Source organism: Phyllopteryx taeniolatus, chromosome 9 (assembly GCF_024500385.1).
Source record: "Phyllopteryx taeniolatus isolate TA_2022b chromosome 9, UOR_Ptae_1.2, whole genome shotgun sequence".
Classification (NCBI taxonomy): Eukaryota; Metazoa; Chordata; class Actinopteri; order Syngnathiformes; family Syngnathidae; genus Phyllopteryx; species Phyllopteryx taeniolatus.
The window spans coordinates 26,134,360-26,150,750 of record NC_084510.1 but is presented as its reverse complement, the minus strand read 5'-3'; the positions used below and the strand labels follow the sequence as shown (position 1 = coordinate 26,150,750).

Sequence of the window (16,391 nt, the reverse complement as noted above, 5' to 3'; positions counted from 1 at the left end):
TGCTATCATGAGCGCCGTCGTTAAAAGACACCCGGAGAAAACAGCTTCTCTGGGCGATAAGGGCCAAGAATTATCACAGTGGCTTTTCGGACAGTGTAGTCACTTGAAAGCGGCTCTGGATCTTCACCCGGTCCAGCTGACCATGCCATAGGTGTACTCGATGTGTGATCGTCACATAACAGCGGGGAAGTGCAAAACCAAATATTGACTTGCTTCTTTAGTTTGTCAGCGGTCTGGTGGACAGGCGCTCCGGAGACCCAACTATTTGCGTGCAAGCAATTCCTGAGCCAATCTTCCACAATACGTCTTCTGCGCCAATGCGGACGGACCCGTACTGCTTGGCCTGAAGCGTGATTGAACACGTCCTCCGTGCGACTTAGCTCTCGGTCTGTGCGGGAGCTGGAGCGGCCGTGACGGAGGAGCTCGTGAGCCAAGCGGGACGGATGAGCGCCGCTGCTATTAGCCGCGCTCAATAATAATAATAATCATCATAATAATAACGACGACATCCTTCAGCGCCGGGCCCGAGGCGGCGGGGCGTGCGCGGGCCTGCCTGACGGCGTGTCAGATTTAAATGCGCCACAGCGGTCGGCAAATTAGTTTAAGCCGCCGTGCAATCTTATGAATCATTATTTAAGGCCGCCACTCGTGAACTAAATTGGAGAATTGTGTTGGAAACGGCTCATCGTATCGTTACTGCAAACTAGCACCTCGTGGCGAATCAACTGATTTCCCGTTCGAGTCACGCTATAGTTACGATAGATGCGCTGTGTTAGTCAAGTCCGAGTTCTTCACAATGTCCGATTTTGCTGATGTCCTGTTGTATGGAGTAAAGGTCAAGCTTTGTTCCATAAACCTCGTTTGTGACTCACGGCGGAACAAAAGCGCCGTATTATGGATTCCTGTGTCCAGGTGGTCAGGACTTGCAGACCGGCCCAGTTTCAGTGGGTGTAGTGTACGTGGGGCATATCGTGTCAAATGGATTTTTCAATGTAGTTGGGTCTCTGGAGTGCCTCCCTCCGCATCCAGTGTGAAATTGGGCCTGCCACACATTGAGCAAGGCAGCAAAATGGAACAATCGCCAACAAATTGCAGTCGGCGACTCACACCCGCCCACCTGGCGATTGACGCTCGCTCACGGACAGGACCGACTCACTGTAATGGGAAAGAAATGCCATATTTGAGCAAATCAAAGGATGTAACGTTGGCTCTAAACATGTGAAAAATGAATTCAAGTCGTCCAAGCATCCCTGAGCTCCAGACATTTTTCCCGAAGTGAGCTCATCTGAATTTCTCCAGTTTATCTACGTCACCGGCGAAGATCTCCGCCTTCCCGGCGCTATCGACATCACGAGCACGTGCGCTCTCACAAGTGGGTCTTCGACGACACGGAGGCGACCGTAGCCAAATATGGATAAAGCAGATACAAAACTGGGTCAAACAGGAGTAGCTGTGAGAGGGGTCTTTTCTGGACATTCATATGATGTGTTTTGTCATATGAATGAAATGGACGCTTTTGTACGAAATCCACGTTGGAGAGTCACTCTTGCGGAGGTCTAACTGGACAAAATACGGGACCTTTAAGCTTGAAACGTCGACGCGGACTCGCGTAGTCGACTTGTCAACTGGTCGACGAGTCGTTTCAACCCCGATTCACATTGGCGTGTTTGACTGAAAACTGCTCCAATGTTGAGCTGCAGACATAATAATAATAAATCATCTGGGTCGAAAGTCAAGCGCCTGTGACATTATTGCACGTTACCGAGGAAGAGAAATGCGTTGGCCTTGATACCCTTCATGAAACGGAAGCCCAGGTTCTTCCATGACCAATGGAAGGGCTCTCGAGGGACGTCGGATGCCGAAGCAGCGCGAGGCGATCGTTGTTTCTTCGCTCCTTTATGCGCTGTGTAAAGCACTTCCAACGGCCTCACGGGCAAACGTGAAACGAGCCGAGGTCCGCGAAGCGACTCAGGCGGCTACCGTCGGTCTCGTTGTTGCTCAGGTAACCGCCGTGGTCATTCGGCGTGCGCCGCGCTATTGTTCTTGCCGCTTCATTATGGTGACGATGCTCTTCCTGCGGGCAAACTGCACCGGAGTCGGCCATTAAAACCTTTCACTCCAAAGCGCACAAAGAATGCCACAGAGAGGGTCCTCCGAAGCCTCCTTTTGTCTGCACAATGGTTTAGAAACATCTGGCTTTGTCCATCTCGCATCCATCTGCGCCACATTGTAATGAGATGCTCATCAAAAGGGGGAACAATTAGCTCCTCGCTTGCTTGTTCCTTGCATCTTTTGTGTCGTCCACATGAACATTTTCAAAATAAGCGCCTTGCATGTGCTTAAAGGATAATTGGAAAGTGTTGGACTGGAGGCTGTAATACTAAACGATTGATGTGTCAATCACCGGCACGTGCGTTGCTGTCACGCTGTTCTGTGAAAAGACTCGAAACAACTCCTGCAGAGGTGCTTTCCCTGCCGCTAACATCTGAACCTTACCGCTTCTGGAGTCCTCAATTGGATTTCTATCAGTCCAAGGAGACTTTTTTTTTTTTAGTGTTCTACAACAGGCTTCTATCAACGTACCACAAGGATGAAGAATGACAGAAATACATATATGTACGTTGTATTTTGGATACTTTTTTGTTTTTGCCTTGCTGAAATCAGCCTGTTTTGGGCAAGACTTTCATTCCCGTAAGTCCCAGGGCAGAGCTTGGGGGTTGCGGCGAGGCCGGTGGCAAGCCCGACCGTCGAAAAAGTTTTCGCCAGTGGAGGCAGCGCTTCGTCATGAATTACAATTGTCAATTAGTGGAGCAGATCCATGCACGGAGCGCACGCCGCGGACTCATACGTACTTTGTGACGTCACATGCGTCAACGATGGACGGAACTGGAGCCTGTCGCAGCTGACTTTCAATTTCAATTCAATTGTCCCCAAAACTGAGAGACTTCTGGGAAAGTCAACACGTTTGTTCAGCATGTGGCTGACATTACGCGAGCAGATACTTCCTACCCACAATGCTTTGCATTCTAACATATTACAGTAGCCTAAATAACATAAAATACAGAACACTTGGAAATTACGACTCTGAGCTGTTCTGTGAATTGTAGCATAGGCGTAGCTGTCGTGGTAGAAAAGGCACAAGTAATGAGTTTAACTAGGTAACTTGGCATTTTGCTGGATAACCACTGCTGTCTTTGGTTAGGGTGTTTTACAGGCACCAAGTCAAATGTTCCTGTTTTATTGGCAGATCGTTGTTTTGAAATCTTGTAATATCATCGTCATTTCATTTCTTTTTTCGAGGTTTCCAATTTTTGATATATATACACCCTGTTTTTGCAGGGTATGGAAAAGGAACGTCAATTAAAACCGTAATATTTCCCCTTTAGTCAAGTAGGAATGCACTCCAAGCCACGGCTCATCCTCACCCCTTTTTTTTTTTGAACAACCGAAGCTGTGAATAGGTTTGACCTTCTTTTCCGGCGCTCATTTGCATATGGCTTATTGGATGAAAGCGGTTTTGTGCGCCTTCTGTAAATTGGCATTTTCTTGTCAGAGGAGGAAAGTGTGCATGCATGTGTGAATATTCAACAGGAAAAGACCGGCTTGACAAACGAATGCAGTGGATGCTGCAATTGGGTCCTTGTGTGGCCTCACAGTTCTGAGGTTCTGGGTTCAAGTCTCAGTTACTGCCTTCCTGTGTATAGTGTGCATGTTCTCGATGTGCGGGGCAAAGTAGCGAACGTTGACAGAAGAAGCGAAGCGAGGGAGAAGCACAACTGGCAAATATTTCATTTTCATTTGCAGTTAGGCGCCAAAGCACCGCGTGTGGTAAATTAGCTTTGAGAAGATGGCTCGCGAGGAGCGTGGCGGCGGGCTCGCGCGGCGCTGATGAAGTCTCGGCAGGGCTCCAGCGTCGCGAGAGGTTCACGTGCGGCGCAAATAGCAAGGAAAGCGAGGTCCCGGACGGCGGCGTGCGTCGGCATTCGTCGTCGGTCTTGGAGATGGATTTGGGAAGCTGAAATACTTTTTTTATTTTGATTTTTTTTTTTCTTTTTGACACTTCAGGCTCGAGTCCCCAATTCTGATATTATAATGTCTGCAGTAATCCCCCCCCCCACGCCCCGCCATATCACAGGTGCTTCTCGTTCCGAGATCCCAGCGGTAGACAATCGTGAAAAGCAAACACATTCAGCACCACGGACAGCTGCACTCGGCGTCGCAATCACGAGGGCGAGCGAGCTTCCAAAGCAATCTCCAAATGTTCTGATGAGTACCAACGAAATAAGAACGCATCCACCTGACGCGCCGTCCGTATTTTCCTCCTGCCTGGGGAAATTACTGCCGCCGTTTCAGCAAAATGACAAATAGGTTGCGAGCGCTTGTTATGAAGGCACCTGGGAACTGTTTCAAATGTGATCATTATGCTTTAAAAAGCACTTCCGGGCCTCGAGGAAAAATGGCCCAATGAAATGTGACTTTCGGGGGAACGGCGTGCAACTTCAACCGAGGGCAGCTGGCAGCTTAAAGATGTTAACCGCACGAGGGCTCGCTGTAAATTGCCTTGTCACCGTCGGGAAGGCCCGAACGCGCGCCGAGTCACTCTCGACCGGCGGGAATCGCATTAAGATTCCAACGAGGCGAGTCGGAGTGTTGATGGCGCCGAATGATGCATCATGGCGTGGCGGCATTAGGAGTCTTTGTGAGTTCATTTCCAAGAGGTGCCCCGATGAAACGGCTGGGATGGATCATGGCAAGTTGCTGTTTCCATTGATCCGCACGGTTTTGCGTCCAATGGAATCATTTAACTGCAGGGAAGTCCAAACGGTTTCACTGGGACAAGAACGAAACGTCCAAATTCAATACGTGCGTGTGCTATCTACTACTAGCATGCATTTGTTGTTGGTTTGAATGTGTTTTGTCATTGTGAATACATTTCTTGTGTTGGATCTGGTTTCGGCCAGGTGTACCTAATGTTGTGGCCAGTGAGCCAATGCTCTTGAAGAAAAAAACAACAGCCATCACTTCAAATAAATGCTAGGAAAGAAGACAGAAGCTGCTACATATCCTGCTCCCACCGCACGTCTGACCTATGTTGTCAATGTCAGACGTCGCGCCCACCCCCCGGACCCCCATGCTGCGGCAATAACACGCCCAGAGGGGATGAGGCGGGAAGAAGGTAGCAAGAATGACCTTTGCAGACTCCCCGCGTGATAAATGTCAAAGGTGTTTACCTTTTTTATTTTTTTTTCCTCTCCAGAATTTCCCGGACAAAACCTGACCCGCTTGTCAGCCTTCTTCCGACCACGCCGCGCCGGTTGCTGAAACCATTGCTCCGCAACCTCTTGGCTGCTGGTGAGCCCGTTTGCCGAGCCGCCGCGATGCGATGCGATGCGACCGAGCAAATTTCGTCGTAACGCACGTGCTCCGTGACGCATTGCAGGCCTCCGGAAAACACATGCTCACGTTGGCCAGGTGTCACTTGGGCGCTGATCTCTGATCCGTCTGTGACACGCCGTGAACACACACACACACACATATTTCATATGTAGGAATTCACTTTAAAATAGAGCAGAATTGATGCTAAATGTTCTTCACCCAGTTTCTTCTGGAAGTCCTCATCTTAATCGGTACCGTGCGTATCGGTTTTTGACATCTTAACTGATTAAATGTGAGAGACCCCATACATGATAAGGACAACATTGTCACATAAGTTTGCAAATTACTTGATTTGATTATTTTTGCACAGTTTCTCTACTTTCAGATCGTCATCAAACAAATGTAAATGTCACACAAAGGTAAGCCAAGTAAACATAAAATGGTCATTTGTAAGAGTCGTAGTACCGAGACTGACCTGTGAGCGGCAGCGTGTTGCCGCAGCGCATCCAGACTGCTGGAAAAATACAAAGAAGAAAATCTGCCAGCTTATCCAGTCGCTCCGTTTCAAGTCAGAGAGTCCGAACCCTGTGTCGACAACACACAAAATGAACATATTGAACAGGTTGAACATTTGCGATCGTCGGAACCCAATCGTTTTTCGAGGAGAAATCACTCTTCTCACACACACACACACACACACACCCCACAACACTGGATATAATCACTCGGCATGCTCTCGGTTAATTGGGGCATTGCTGACTTTTTTATCGAAAGTGGGGATAAAATAGTCCAATGTACCCTGTTTTACACGAGCTGCTGTGATTGTGTATTCACGGACCTTTTAGACCAACTCACATCCCTGAGGCCTCAGCATCGGCACGTGAAGGAAGCCATGTTATATTTTGCCGCTTAATTAAGCGGCAGCTGCAGAAGCTTGCCCCACGTGATCCCGTTCCCCTTCAAAGTCCAGTGTGGAAGTCCTCCATCATCACACCCTCTGGTCGATTAGACTCCATCGTCCATTCATGTTCATGTACTTTTTTTTTGTACAAGGATGGAAACAAAATGGAAGAAAATTGTTCAGGTGTAACTAGAATAACTCATCGTATGCTACATTTGGGATATGTTTTATGATCAGCAATAATAAATTCACGTATGGTACAAGTATTTTGTCCCACCCATACTTGCGACCTACTGAGGACTGCCTAAATCACAGTTCAGTGTCGACCTTGGTTTGAAGTCGTGGTTCAGTTCACTTTTGGTCCAATACGGGAACGCCTGCACGTTTCCGATATCGCAACACTCGCACATCCGTGCGTCATACAACGCAATGCAGACGTAACCTCTGCAGACTTCAGTACAAAATGCAGAAGCTGTCAGATGCAAAAAAACATAGAAAATCCCTGTTGATCTCGAACGCAGCATTCCTCGGCCCTGCGGTGAGGCTGACGTTCAACCCGACGATCCGGCGAGCCTCCCGCGGAGCCGAGGTCAAGTGGGTCACCGCCGTTGTCCGTTAATGAGCGTATGCCGAGTGGCCGCGGGAGGCGGGGGTTGCCGGGAGGTGAGAGGGTCTCAGCGAATGGGCCAGATGTGAGCGGTAATGCTGATGGTTGATGACGACAGGTTGATGGTCCGGAGAGACGGGAGATGAATGTTCGAATGCAGCTGCCAGTTTACCAGGAGGCCGCACGCTTGTGACCTCCCAAATTTTTTCGTGGAGGAATTTGAATGAATACATTGCACAGTTCAACTGTCACCGTCATAAAACATTTCGTCACTTATCCGTCTCTAAGTAACACTTACCGCTCCTAAAAGAGACATATTCAGTGGACCCCTGCTAGGAGCCGCACCGTGAATAGCGGAAATCTGTGAATAATTCATGCCCATTATAATTGCATTGAAAAAAAACTATATATATATATATATATATATATCATTATTTATTTGAATAAGCAGGGACGAACATTTTTGCCATTGGTTCTGCCCTGAAAAAGAAAAAAACAGAAACTGAAAAAAATCATTATTTCTTTTGGATTGTGCAAAAAGGTGAATCTGAGGATGCAGAAGTTCACTTGAATGCATTTTTTCTTCATAGCTGTCGTCTTAGTGAGAGCTATCTGAGATTCTTTGGTGAAAGAATACAGAATGCAAAAGATTGATTTGATTGTTTCATTTCACACTTGATGAGCACGAAGGCACTCCAGGGACCAAACTGTTTGTACACATGTAATTTCAAAGTCCATTTTCGTAATAGGTCTCGTTTAAAACTGGAATATAAACCACTGAAAAAGAAACTCAAAGTGACCGTGACTTAGTGGAGAAGAGTCGACTTGTAGTAACATTGCATTCTTACAATTTCTTGTTAAAATGTAACACAGAGTAAATGTCTCGCAAAGCCAGGCATATTTGTTTTACAGGTTAATAGCGAGCTTCTCTGATATTAATGAGCATTTGCAGCTAGTTGTTACTGTATGCTGGCATGCTAACATTATTTGATATCTAATAGATATTTAGTGCATTTTATTGTTCACATTGCACTGAGCAGCTATATGTGCAAATAACATCCATTTTCTTATCATATTCTCTTGCTTTCGAAATGTCGCGTAATGTCACACATAATGACCTTCCGATTTTGGACTGGAATTTCCCGCCCAATTTTCAGCTGTAGCACAAATGGTTTGTTCGACTTGGACGCGCCACTCACTGTACGCTTCCTTTGTTGTAATACCGCTCATCGCCCACGGGCGGCGCGCTCCGCTTCCCCATCTCCCTCGGGAGGCTGTGTGGGAGCTCCCCTTGTCTTTTGCCAGAGCAAGGCCCACCATGAGTTCTTTGACTCAGCTTTGAAAAGACTTGCTTCGTGTCGTTAATCCGTGTATCTTCTGTGAGGTTTTTTGTTTTTTGGTTTTTTGTTTTTTGTTTTTTCCCCACACAATGAACGCTCGTAACATTTGCATATCAGTATTCAAAATGTCCATAGCACAAGTAAATATGCTTTTTTCCCCCTCTTTTTCCATAGCACACATTCCAAATTGCGAGTACAGGACTCATATTGTGCAACTTAAATTCACCAATACTATATTTAAAAATAATAATCATTTATACACCTGTATGTGCATTTAATCGTAAATAATAATGACAATAAAAACCGAACTCACTTTAAAGAACAACCACAGCTGAAACAAAGTGCGGCGCATAAATAAAAATGGAACATAAAACACAAACTTCAAAAACAAATAATGATATAATCCCATTTGAATACAAATATATATGTATTATTGAAATCAAACGGTGAAAATCATGTTACGGTTTCCACGTCTGCTGATGAGCCGGCGCGTATCTCGGCCGCGCCTGTGAGTCGACAGCCCGTTACAACACTTCTGTCAACTTTCTCCTTTGTTTGTACTTTTCCGTTCCGTTTCCACACCATTTGCAGCGTTTTAGCTTTGACATTTTTCGAGGAAAGTGAAGCAAGAGAGAGGAGGAAATGGGAGACGGGAGATTCTACATTATCATCACGGTGAGTGGGAGAGAACTTTGCAGTTGTTTGTTTACATTCAAACTTCAGGCACTGCAGCCAACGCAAGTGATGTCATCACTGACAATAAACCGTTTTTAAAAAATGTTCAAAAATGAGATTCATGCAATCTATCCAAAAGTGGGCCTTTGGACCTGCAGTGTAAATCCAGCTTTTGATACACTTGGCTCCACCTGCACCAAAAGATGAAATATGCGAGGATGTTGTGTTAGCACATGCCCGCCGCGTTGTCGAGTTTTGAACACTGAGGTGGCCGAACACGCCGAGCGAAGCGAGGCTCAACTGAAAGCAGCACATACACACGCGCAGCTAGGCGCTCTTGAGTTGCGGCCCCCGAGGCGGGTCACCAAGGGCCCGGTCACGTTGAGCTCCTCCAGTCTTGCGGACTTGCCGGGGCTTGTCTGCATTCCACGGCGCAGCTCGGCGAGAAGCACTTGTGGAAAATTCCACCGCGTCGCTAGAGCATGGGGAAAACTAGAAGATGGGATTCCGCCGTATCTTATTTTTAGCATGTTGTGTCGTTTTGAAAACTACTTTTCTTGTTCAAAGTGGCTTCGATTGAGCTTTGTTGTTTTTCAACGGATGCAAAAATGAAATGACAATCTGTCCAAACCAGCAACTTACTTGAATTTCAATGGAGAAAGATGATTTGAGATGCGACTGCGGTCACGAAACTAACCGTGCTGTTAACGTCAGAATTGAACCGACTTTCGTGCGAGTGCTCCGATGCGTAACGGCGCTGTCCAATGAAAAGCAAGCATCTCCAAATGTTTTTCTCCAAACCGCAAGAAAATCAGTCACTTTTTTGTTTTTTCTTTTTCGATGGCCGGTTGAAAGTGTAAAAATAGAACGATACTCGGCGTCTAATTGCCAATTTTAACATTGTTGTCGACCCCAACCATTTTCCTAGCAGAAAAAATATATAATTCTGAACACACCCCGCACCACAGGATAATTCATCACTTAGGATAATCTTCACGAAGACATCTGACAATTGGGCCTTTGATGACTTTGATCGGAAGAGTGGGGGGGGGGAAAAAGCTTCAACCCAGCCCTATTATCAGTATGCGTGTCCCCTGCTCTAGTTTGCTTTGAGCACAATCATTGCAGGAGATTCAAATGCAAACGCCAAGTATGTTTTATTCATTTAGTCAGAAGTCAGGCTGGAAACAGCACCTGGGGGACATTTGGGATGGAACGCAAAGGCACTAACCTTCCCTCGTGTGCATTTACCACTGCCAGTTTTTTCTCTTGAAATTCTCCCATTTGACAACCTGAATGCAACCTTGAGAGCAAATGTATTATTTCTTTTTTCCTCCTATCTCGGAGCTGCAAGATGATTCACAGTCGCCCGTTCGACAAGACTTTCATGCCCGTTCATGTAGTTGCCAACACCCACCTGCTACATGATTCGAATGCACCACCTCAAGTTTGCTCTTTCATTGCTTGTTTGTTATTAGCTCGGTTATGTCACGTTTATGTCATGCTAATAGCTAAAGGTAATGTTCACATTCACATTGGCTTCCAGTCCTCCGTGTTAACATGGATATTTGAATTGGACAGCCGTCAATGGCAGTGAATGAGTTTTAAATAGGTTGTGATTTTATGAAAAAGAAAAGTTGTAACTCTGTGTTGGGAAAAAGGGTGTAATTTGAATGACTTAGAATCAAGCTGTCAGTTTATGAATACAAGTTGTAATTTTGGAAAGATCAAAGTCCTAATTTGATCCAAAAGAAAAGTTCAAATATTTTGAGAATGAAGTTGTGTTTTATGATGATAATGTTGTAATTTTACGTGGAAAAAAGTTATAATTGTATAAGCATGAAAGTCATGATTTTACAGGGGGGGGGGGGAATAATAATGTGATAATAGTTGTAATTTTATGAGAATAAAACTTAATTTTACAAGAAAAAGATCATTTTATGAGGAAAAAGTTGTAATTTCATGTGTAAAAAAACATGAAATACTGTGAGAATTTTGCTGTAATTTTATGGAAGAACATTGTAAATTCATCAGGATAATGTTTTACGAGAAAACTTTTTTTAAATTTTACTTTTATTTTGAATAAAACTTTTGTTTCATGGGAAATTATTTGTAAGAGGAAAAGTAATTTTATGAGAATAAAAGTCGTAGTTTACAAGAAAATATTGTAATGTGTGGAAAACAAGGTGAAATGTTGAGATTTAAGGATAAGAATAACACTTGTACAAGAAAAAAAGTTGTGAAATTATGACTAAAATGTCACTTCTACAAGAATTTTTTTTTTAATATAACTAGAATAAAGTTTCAATTTTAAGGGAATAAAAGTTTGAATTCACCTGCTAAAAATTGTAATATTATGACTTTAATTTGTCATTTTATGTGAATGTAAATTATTCTCAAAAAGCTAAGTACAAATATTTTTGCAAAAATGTCGTCATCGTCTGGAAATAAAAGTTTGAATTGTGGGAGTCAATTGTGATTTGATTGCGAATGAATGAGAACAAACTTGTCGTTTTTGCAGAAACTTGAATGTGGTAGCGTGCGCATTGAAGAAGGCCACACCCTTCAGAAGATCACACACATCACGACACAGAGCTTTTATAGCTTGTTTACTATCGGCTCCGTTGATTTCGTCAGCCTTTTTTCCATCTTCACAGTCGGAATTTAAGAAGCAGAGCGGTCACGCCGTGCATTCGAGCGAGCGTTCCTTTTTTTTCCTCCACGCGGGCTGTATAAATTGTGTATTAGTGTCTCTTTCATGAGGACATAAAGGGCCCAAGATGTCCGCCCAGTTGCTGTTTTCTTGCCTCCGTGCGCATTCCGGGCGAGTCGCAGCACGTCGACCGTGTCAACAGTCGAAGCGCACAAGGAAGTGGCTCAGAAACATTCCCCGCCACCGGGTTTTATTTCGACAAGTCAACACGCTCCTTGAAATACAAATTGAATTCTTTCCTCGACCGTTTCCGTAAAAAAATCATCTTTCCTCATTGGAATGAATGGAAATGCCATTCATTGGTGGCGACCTACGAAAAAAAAAGAAGAAAAGAAACATTCAAAACATGAAATAGCCCGCTATCTTATTATACTTAAGTTGAGCATTCGTTAATTACATAATGAAACAGAATTGAAAGGAATTTTTTGGTCACGCTTTTGCCCTGCAATGCACGTTGTGCCGCTCATTCCGCTGCAGACTGACGTAGCGATATTTGTCGTTCTTTGAAGAGGATAAAGAATATAAGCCTTTGAGTAGGGTTATGTTACCGACTCTCTGTGTTCAGATATCCGTTGCTTAAAGGCGAACAACCCCACCATATAGAGGCTAATTGTTAGCTCGTGTGCCTACGGTGTTTCCCGTGTTTGCTAGCGGAGGCTACGTGCTCGTTTCAAATCCACAGTGTGTAATTCTCTTTGTTTGATGTTCAGTTGGACAGTAACCTCCAAATCGCTGGAAATCTCGTTTTTTGGAAGATGATTGACTGATTCCGTCTGCCAGACTGTCGCTTGTTGTGAAGTGAATTGCGTCATCTGCCCGCCATGCAGCGCTCGTATCGCAAGTTTGCGCTTTCAAGTCAAAGCAACAAATTTGAAAAGGCTTGTATCTCGAAAAACGGGTCATGTCACTCTTATCTCAAGGCACCGTGGTATTGTAGTTTTCATAATATTACCACTTGTTGGCAACAAAGTTCCGCTTATTACCTCTGAATTGTACTATATTCTTTTTAGTTCCGTCCTGAAAGTAATTTCCCAAAACAGGTGTTGTGAGTATGAAATGTTAAAATACACACACACACACACACCCAGGATTTGGGTGTGGACCGAGGGGGTGCGGGTCGGGGGGCGGGGTTTGCTCCCATTGCCGCCACGTCATTGGTGGGAACGGAGGTCAAAAAAGCCCGCACCTGGCGCAGGTAAACAGACGGCCGCTGGGATTTACCGCAACCCCGAGACGCCCTCCTCGTCGGCACCGTGTCGCCGCTCTCTTTCTTTGTTTTTCCGACTCATTTGTTACTTACTGTTGTTGTTTTGGATACATGTGTGCCAGGTAAGTTTTTTTTGGTGTTTTTTTTTTTTAAAGCCCATCATCATTTTATTTTTCATAGTATGTCGTAAAAGAATGTGCTACAATGATCGAGTTTGGAAGCGTCTCGTTTCTGTTTCCAGAAGATTCTGCTCTTGCGGAAAGTGGAATCCTTTTTTCTTTTTCTTTGAATTCCATGAAACCATCCGTGTATTCTATCCTTCATTCCACCGGAGTCTGTGTATCTGTGCCAATCAGATTTCAGTGGTTTGAAGAGTAAGACACATGGAACTTGTCGTCTGCAGATTTCCAACACGGACGGTTTAATTTGGAGGAACGTTTTGCTGCGGCATACGTGATTTATGTGTGTATATGATCACAGTTCTGCACAAGCACAAAATGAAGTGTCAGAGCACAGCCAAGACTCCACGCCTTCATAAAATACTCTCCTTCCGCACAGGCCTCCATTTTGTTTATTTATTGAGTAAGATCAGACGCATGACGCGACGTGTCCCGCCCCCTCCGTCCATTTGTCTTATTGTTCTGCAGCCCAACGTGATGTATTCTTCACACTCATTTTGAAAATTAAAGGCAGAAATTCCATTCCCGCAAACACGTGGAGGACATAGCAATCATTGACATTTCTTTCTTTTTGTCGCGTTTTAACCTCTACGGGACAATTTTGCAGCGTACCGAGAAGCTTAGATTTTAGTCGAATGAATTTCTCAACATGAGTACTCCGGGTGCACCGATAGCACTTTTTTTTCCAGACGGAGCACCCGTATGAGAGTACCGATACAGAGTCACGATACTTGATAATGCTATTATAAAAATGTGTTTTCTTGCCATAAAATATTGTTCAGCACGCTAGCTTTGACTGAAAATGGAATAAATTTCATTCAAATACAATACACAATTGTCTTATTTTATTTATTGTTTTATGCATTATTACACACTACTTAGTTCCAGCAGCAGTTCTTTCATTTTGTATTTATTTATTTTTAAGTGACTTTAAGATAAAGCTGAGTTGTCTTCTTTTCTCGTACACGGAATAATCCTCTTCCGCTTTGCTTAGGAGGAATACAGCATGTACCGCTTCTGTTGTACGCGCCTCGGCGTCCAGGGGGCAGTGTGGTGCGCACATGCAAACATGTATATAACGGATGGAAAGACACAAAGAAGAACGTCGCAGCAAAGCTGCAATAATATGACGAGAAAGTATATATGACATGGCCGTGAGTACAGTTGTATCATCTATCAATACATGTCGTAAACTTCTACCGTGAGTAAACACTTTGAATGAATGAATCATGCTGACTCTTTGAAGTACTTCTAGCTAGCTGCCAAACTATTATTATATGACGTCCTGGTAAAGAGTGACGTGGCATTGGAGAGTTTTTATTCGTCCAAGTATGAGTACAGATGTAACAAACAAAGCAATTGGAAAAGTGCGAGATTCATCGTGATGACTTAAACAGACAATCAAAGTTTGTTCGTGCAGCATATTTTACGTACAAAGTGCTTTGTACACAGGAAAGAAAACGTCTCAAGACAATAAAACAATCGATTATATAAAACGTGAGAAGAAAGCAGGGAGCACAAAAAAAAAACATGACAAAACAAATTAGCTTCATAAAAAAATGAGGACGCATGATTACCCTCCATTATTGTCTATTTTATTCCAAACTTGACCATCATTTTGTTTATTGTCGCAAGTGAGAACATCAGCGCATTGCACGAGTGACGTTTAATGTCTTGTGGGTTGTTGCCTCCTGCTGGTCATAAATCAGATTGCACAGACCCAGAACTTCAAAATGGTTGAATAATTTCGAGGAAAAATGTTTTGTTACACTTTTCAAAGAAAATGACATGCATTTTCCAGATTAAAGTTGCCATTTGCAAGAATAAGGTCATCCTTTTTGAGAAAAAAAAACACAGCTAAAATGAGAAAGTTACATCATTTGGAGAGAAAAATGTATCAGACCTGATTTTTTTTAATTTTTTTTTTCAGATTAAAATTATAGTATTATGAGAGGAAAGTTATCGTGAAAAAAGTGTGTTTGGGGTCTCCAACAAAAAGTTGTACAATAATGAGGAAAAACACGATTAGTTTTGTCGGACTTTTTTGTTTTTTTTAAATTAGATTTTCTAGAAACAAAATGTTGCACACTGGAGACAAAAAGGCGCATGTTTTCTCGATTAAACTCGTAATATTACAAGATTACCGTCATGCTATTTTAAAAAGTTGAATTTTGTAAAAATTTGAGAAAAAAAGTCTTTTATTTTCAGATTCAAGTCAATTATATACTATATAATAATGATATATAATTTCGAGTGAAGTCATATTTCACAAAATGTCCTATTTTTCCCCAACAAAATATTGTATTATTTTGCAAAAAAATCGATTCAAAATCCCACAACTATGAGAATAAAGTTTAGTTTTGTTTTCGAGAAAAGTAGCTGTTCCTCAAATGCTGGAGAGAGTCGCAGCTCGTTCCTCGCCGACTCGGACCTTCACGGCACAGCCGAGCCTGCCGCTCACCTTCCTGTTGGACGCGATGACCACGAGCGGGCTGAGCGCGGCGTAGAGCGATGAGAAGAATACGCGCAGGTCCGACACCAGCGAGCTACTCATGGTCTTCTTCACGGTGAGCGTGTACACCCAAAGCCCGTTGTCCACCCCGTAGAGGACCACGTACAAGGTCACGAGGGTAACCACGGCTTTGGCCGCCCTGCGCTCCGATCCGCCGCCGCGTCGGCCCCTCGCCTGCCGGCTGCGCTTGTAGAGGAAGAGCAGGATGACGAGGCTGGCGAGGGCCATGAGGGCCATGGGCACCACGTCTCTGCCCACCTGCGCCGCCCCGTTGGCCTCCTTGGAGAGCTCGGAGGGGAAGTTTACGAAGCAGAACTCCACGTTGATGCTGTGGCTGGCCGACGCGTTCCCGGCCCCGAAGGAGAAGAGAACGGCGGCCGAGGTCATGCACGCGTTGACCAGCCAGAGGACGAGGAACACCGGGCCCAAGTAGCGGGCCGCCAAAGTCCGGACGGAGGCCCGGCGCGAGCCGGGGGGGGCGACGCTCAGGCACCGGTAGGCGCTCAGGACGAAGGTGAGCCAGATGGAGAGGGAGCGCGACATGCGGTAGACGAAGATGACGCCTTTGCAGCCGGCATCGTCGAAGATGCGGGCGAGGCGGAAGGACGCCAGGGTCTCCGGAAGGCAGCGCACGGCCACCGCGGTCAGGTTGACGCACGCCAGGTGAAGCACGATGACGTCGGCCACCAGCAGACGCTTGTCCTGGTAGAGTAGCGACAGGAAGGCCAGGATCACCGCCAGGTTGCCGGGGACGCCCGCCACGGTCAGGGACAGGTACAGCATCCCGCGGACCAGCTCCTCTGACGCCATGCCTTCAGGAAATGGCCAGGCTTTTCTTTATTCATATAGGCGATGGGATTCGATGACTTGTGCTGGAACTA

General features: G+C 44.9%; 1 protein-coding gene and 2 long non-coding RNA genes across 11 annotated transcripts in view; 1 reads left to right on the top strand and 2 right to left on the bottom strand.

The window, feature by feature from the left end:
* Positions 1-4,161: 4,161 nt before the first annotated feature.
* On the bottom strand, positions 4,162-10,757 carry LOC133483103 (uncharacterized). Of its 2 annotated transcripts, none has more exons than XR_009790017.1 (4): positions 9,542-10,757; positions 5,852-5,961; positions 5,232-5,502; positions 4,162-4,830 (listed from the first exon to the last, which is right to left on the bottom strand). It is a non-coding gene; the product is annotated as an uncharacterized LOC133483103 (long non-coding RNA). The 2 variants fall into 2 exon arrangements; XR_009790018.1 differs by lacking the exon at positions 9,542-10,757 and adding an exon at positions 6,215-7,313.
* On the top strand, positions 8,687-15,511 carry LOC133483102 (uncharacterized). Its single transcript, XR_009790016.1, has 3 exons — positions 8,687-8,899; positions 13,993-14,152; positions 15,375-15,511. It is a non-coding gene; the product is annotated as an uncharacterized LOC133483102 (long non-coding RNA).
* Positions 14,507-16,391, bottom strand: part of LOC133483101 (olfactory receptor class A-like protein 1) — an 8,840-nt gene continuing 6,955 nt past the window's right edge. For 6 of the 8 annotated variants that reach the window (XM_061783718.1, XM_061783722.1, XM_061783723.1 and 3 more), the window contains one exon: positions 14,507-16,391. In XM_061783718.1, coding sequence (XP_061639702.1) covers positions 15,385-16,320 — 936 coding nt within the window. In that variant the 5' untranslated portion in view covers positions 16,321-16,391 and the 3' untranslated portion in view covers positions 14,507-15,384. The other 2 variants (XM_061783719.1, XM_061783725.1) reach the window with 1 other exon arrangement.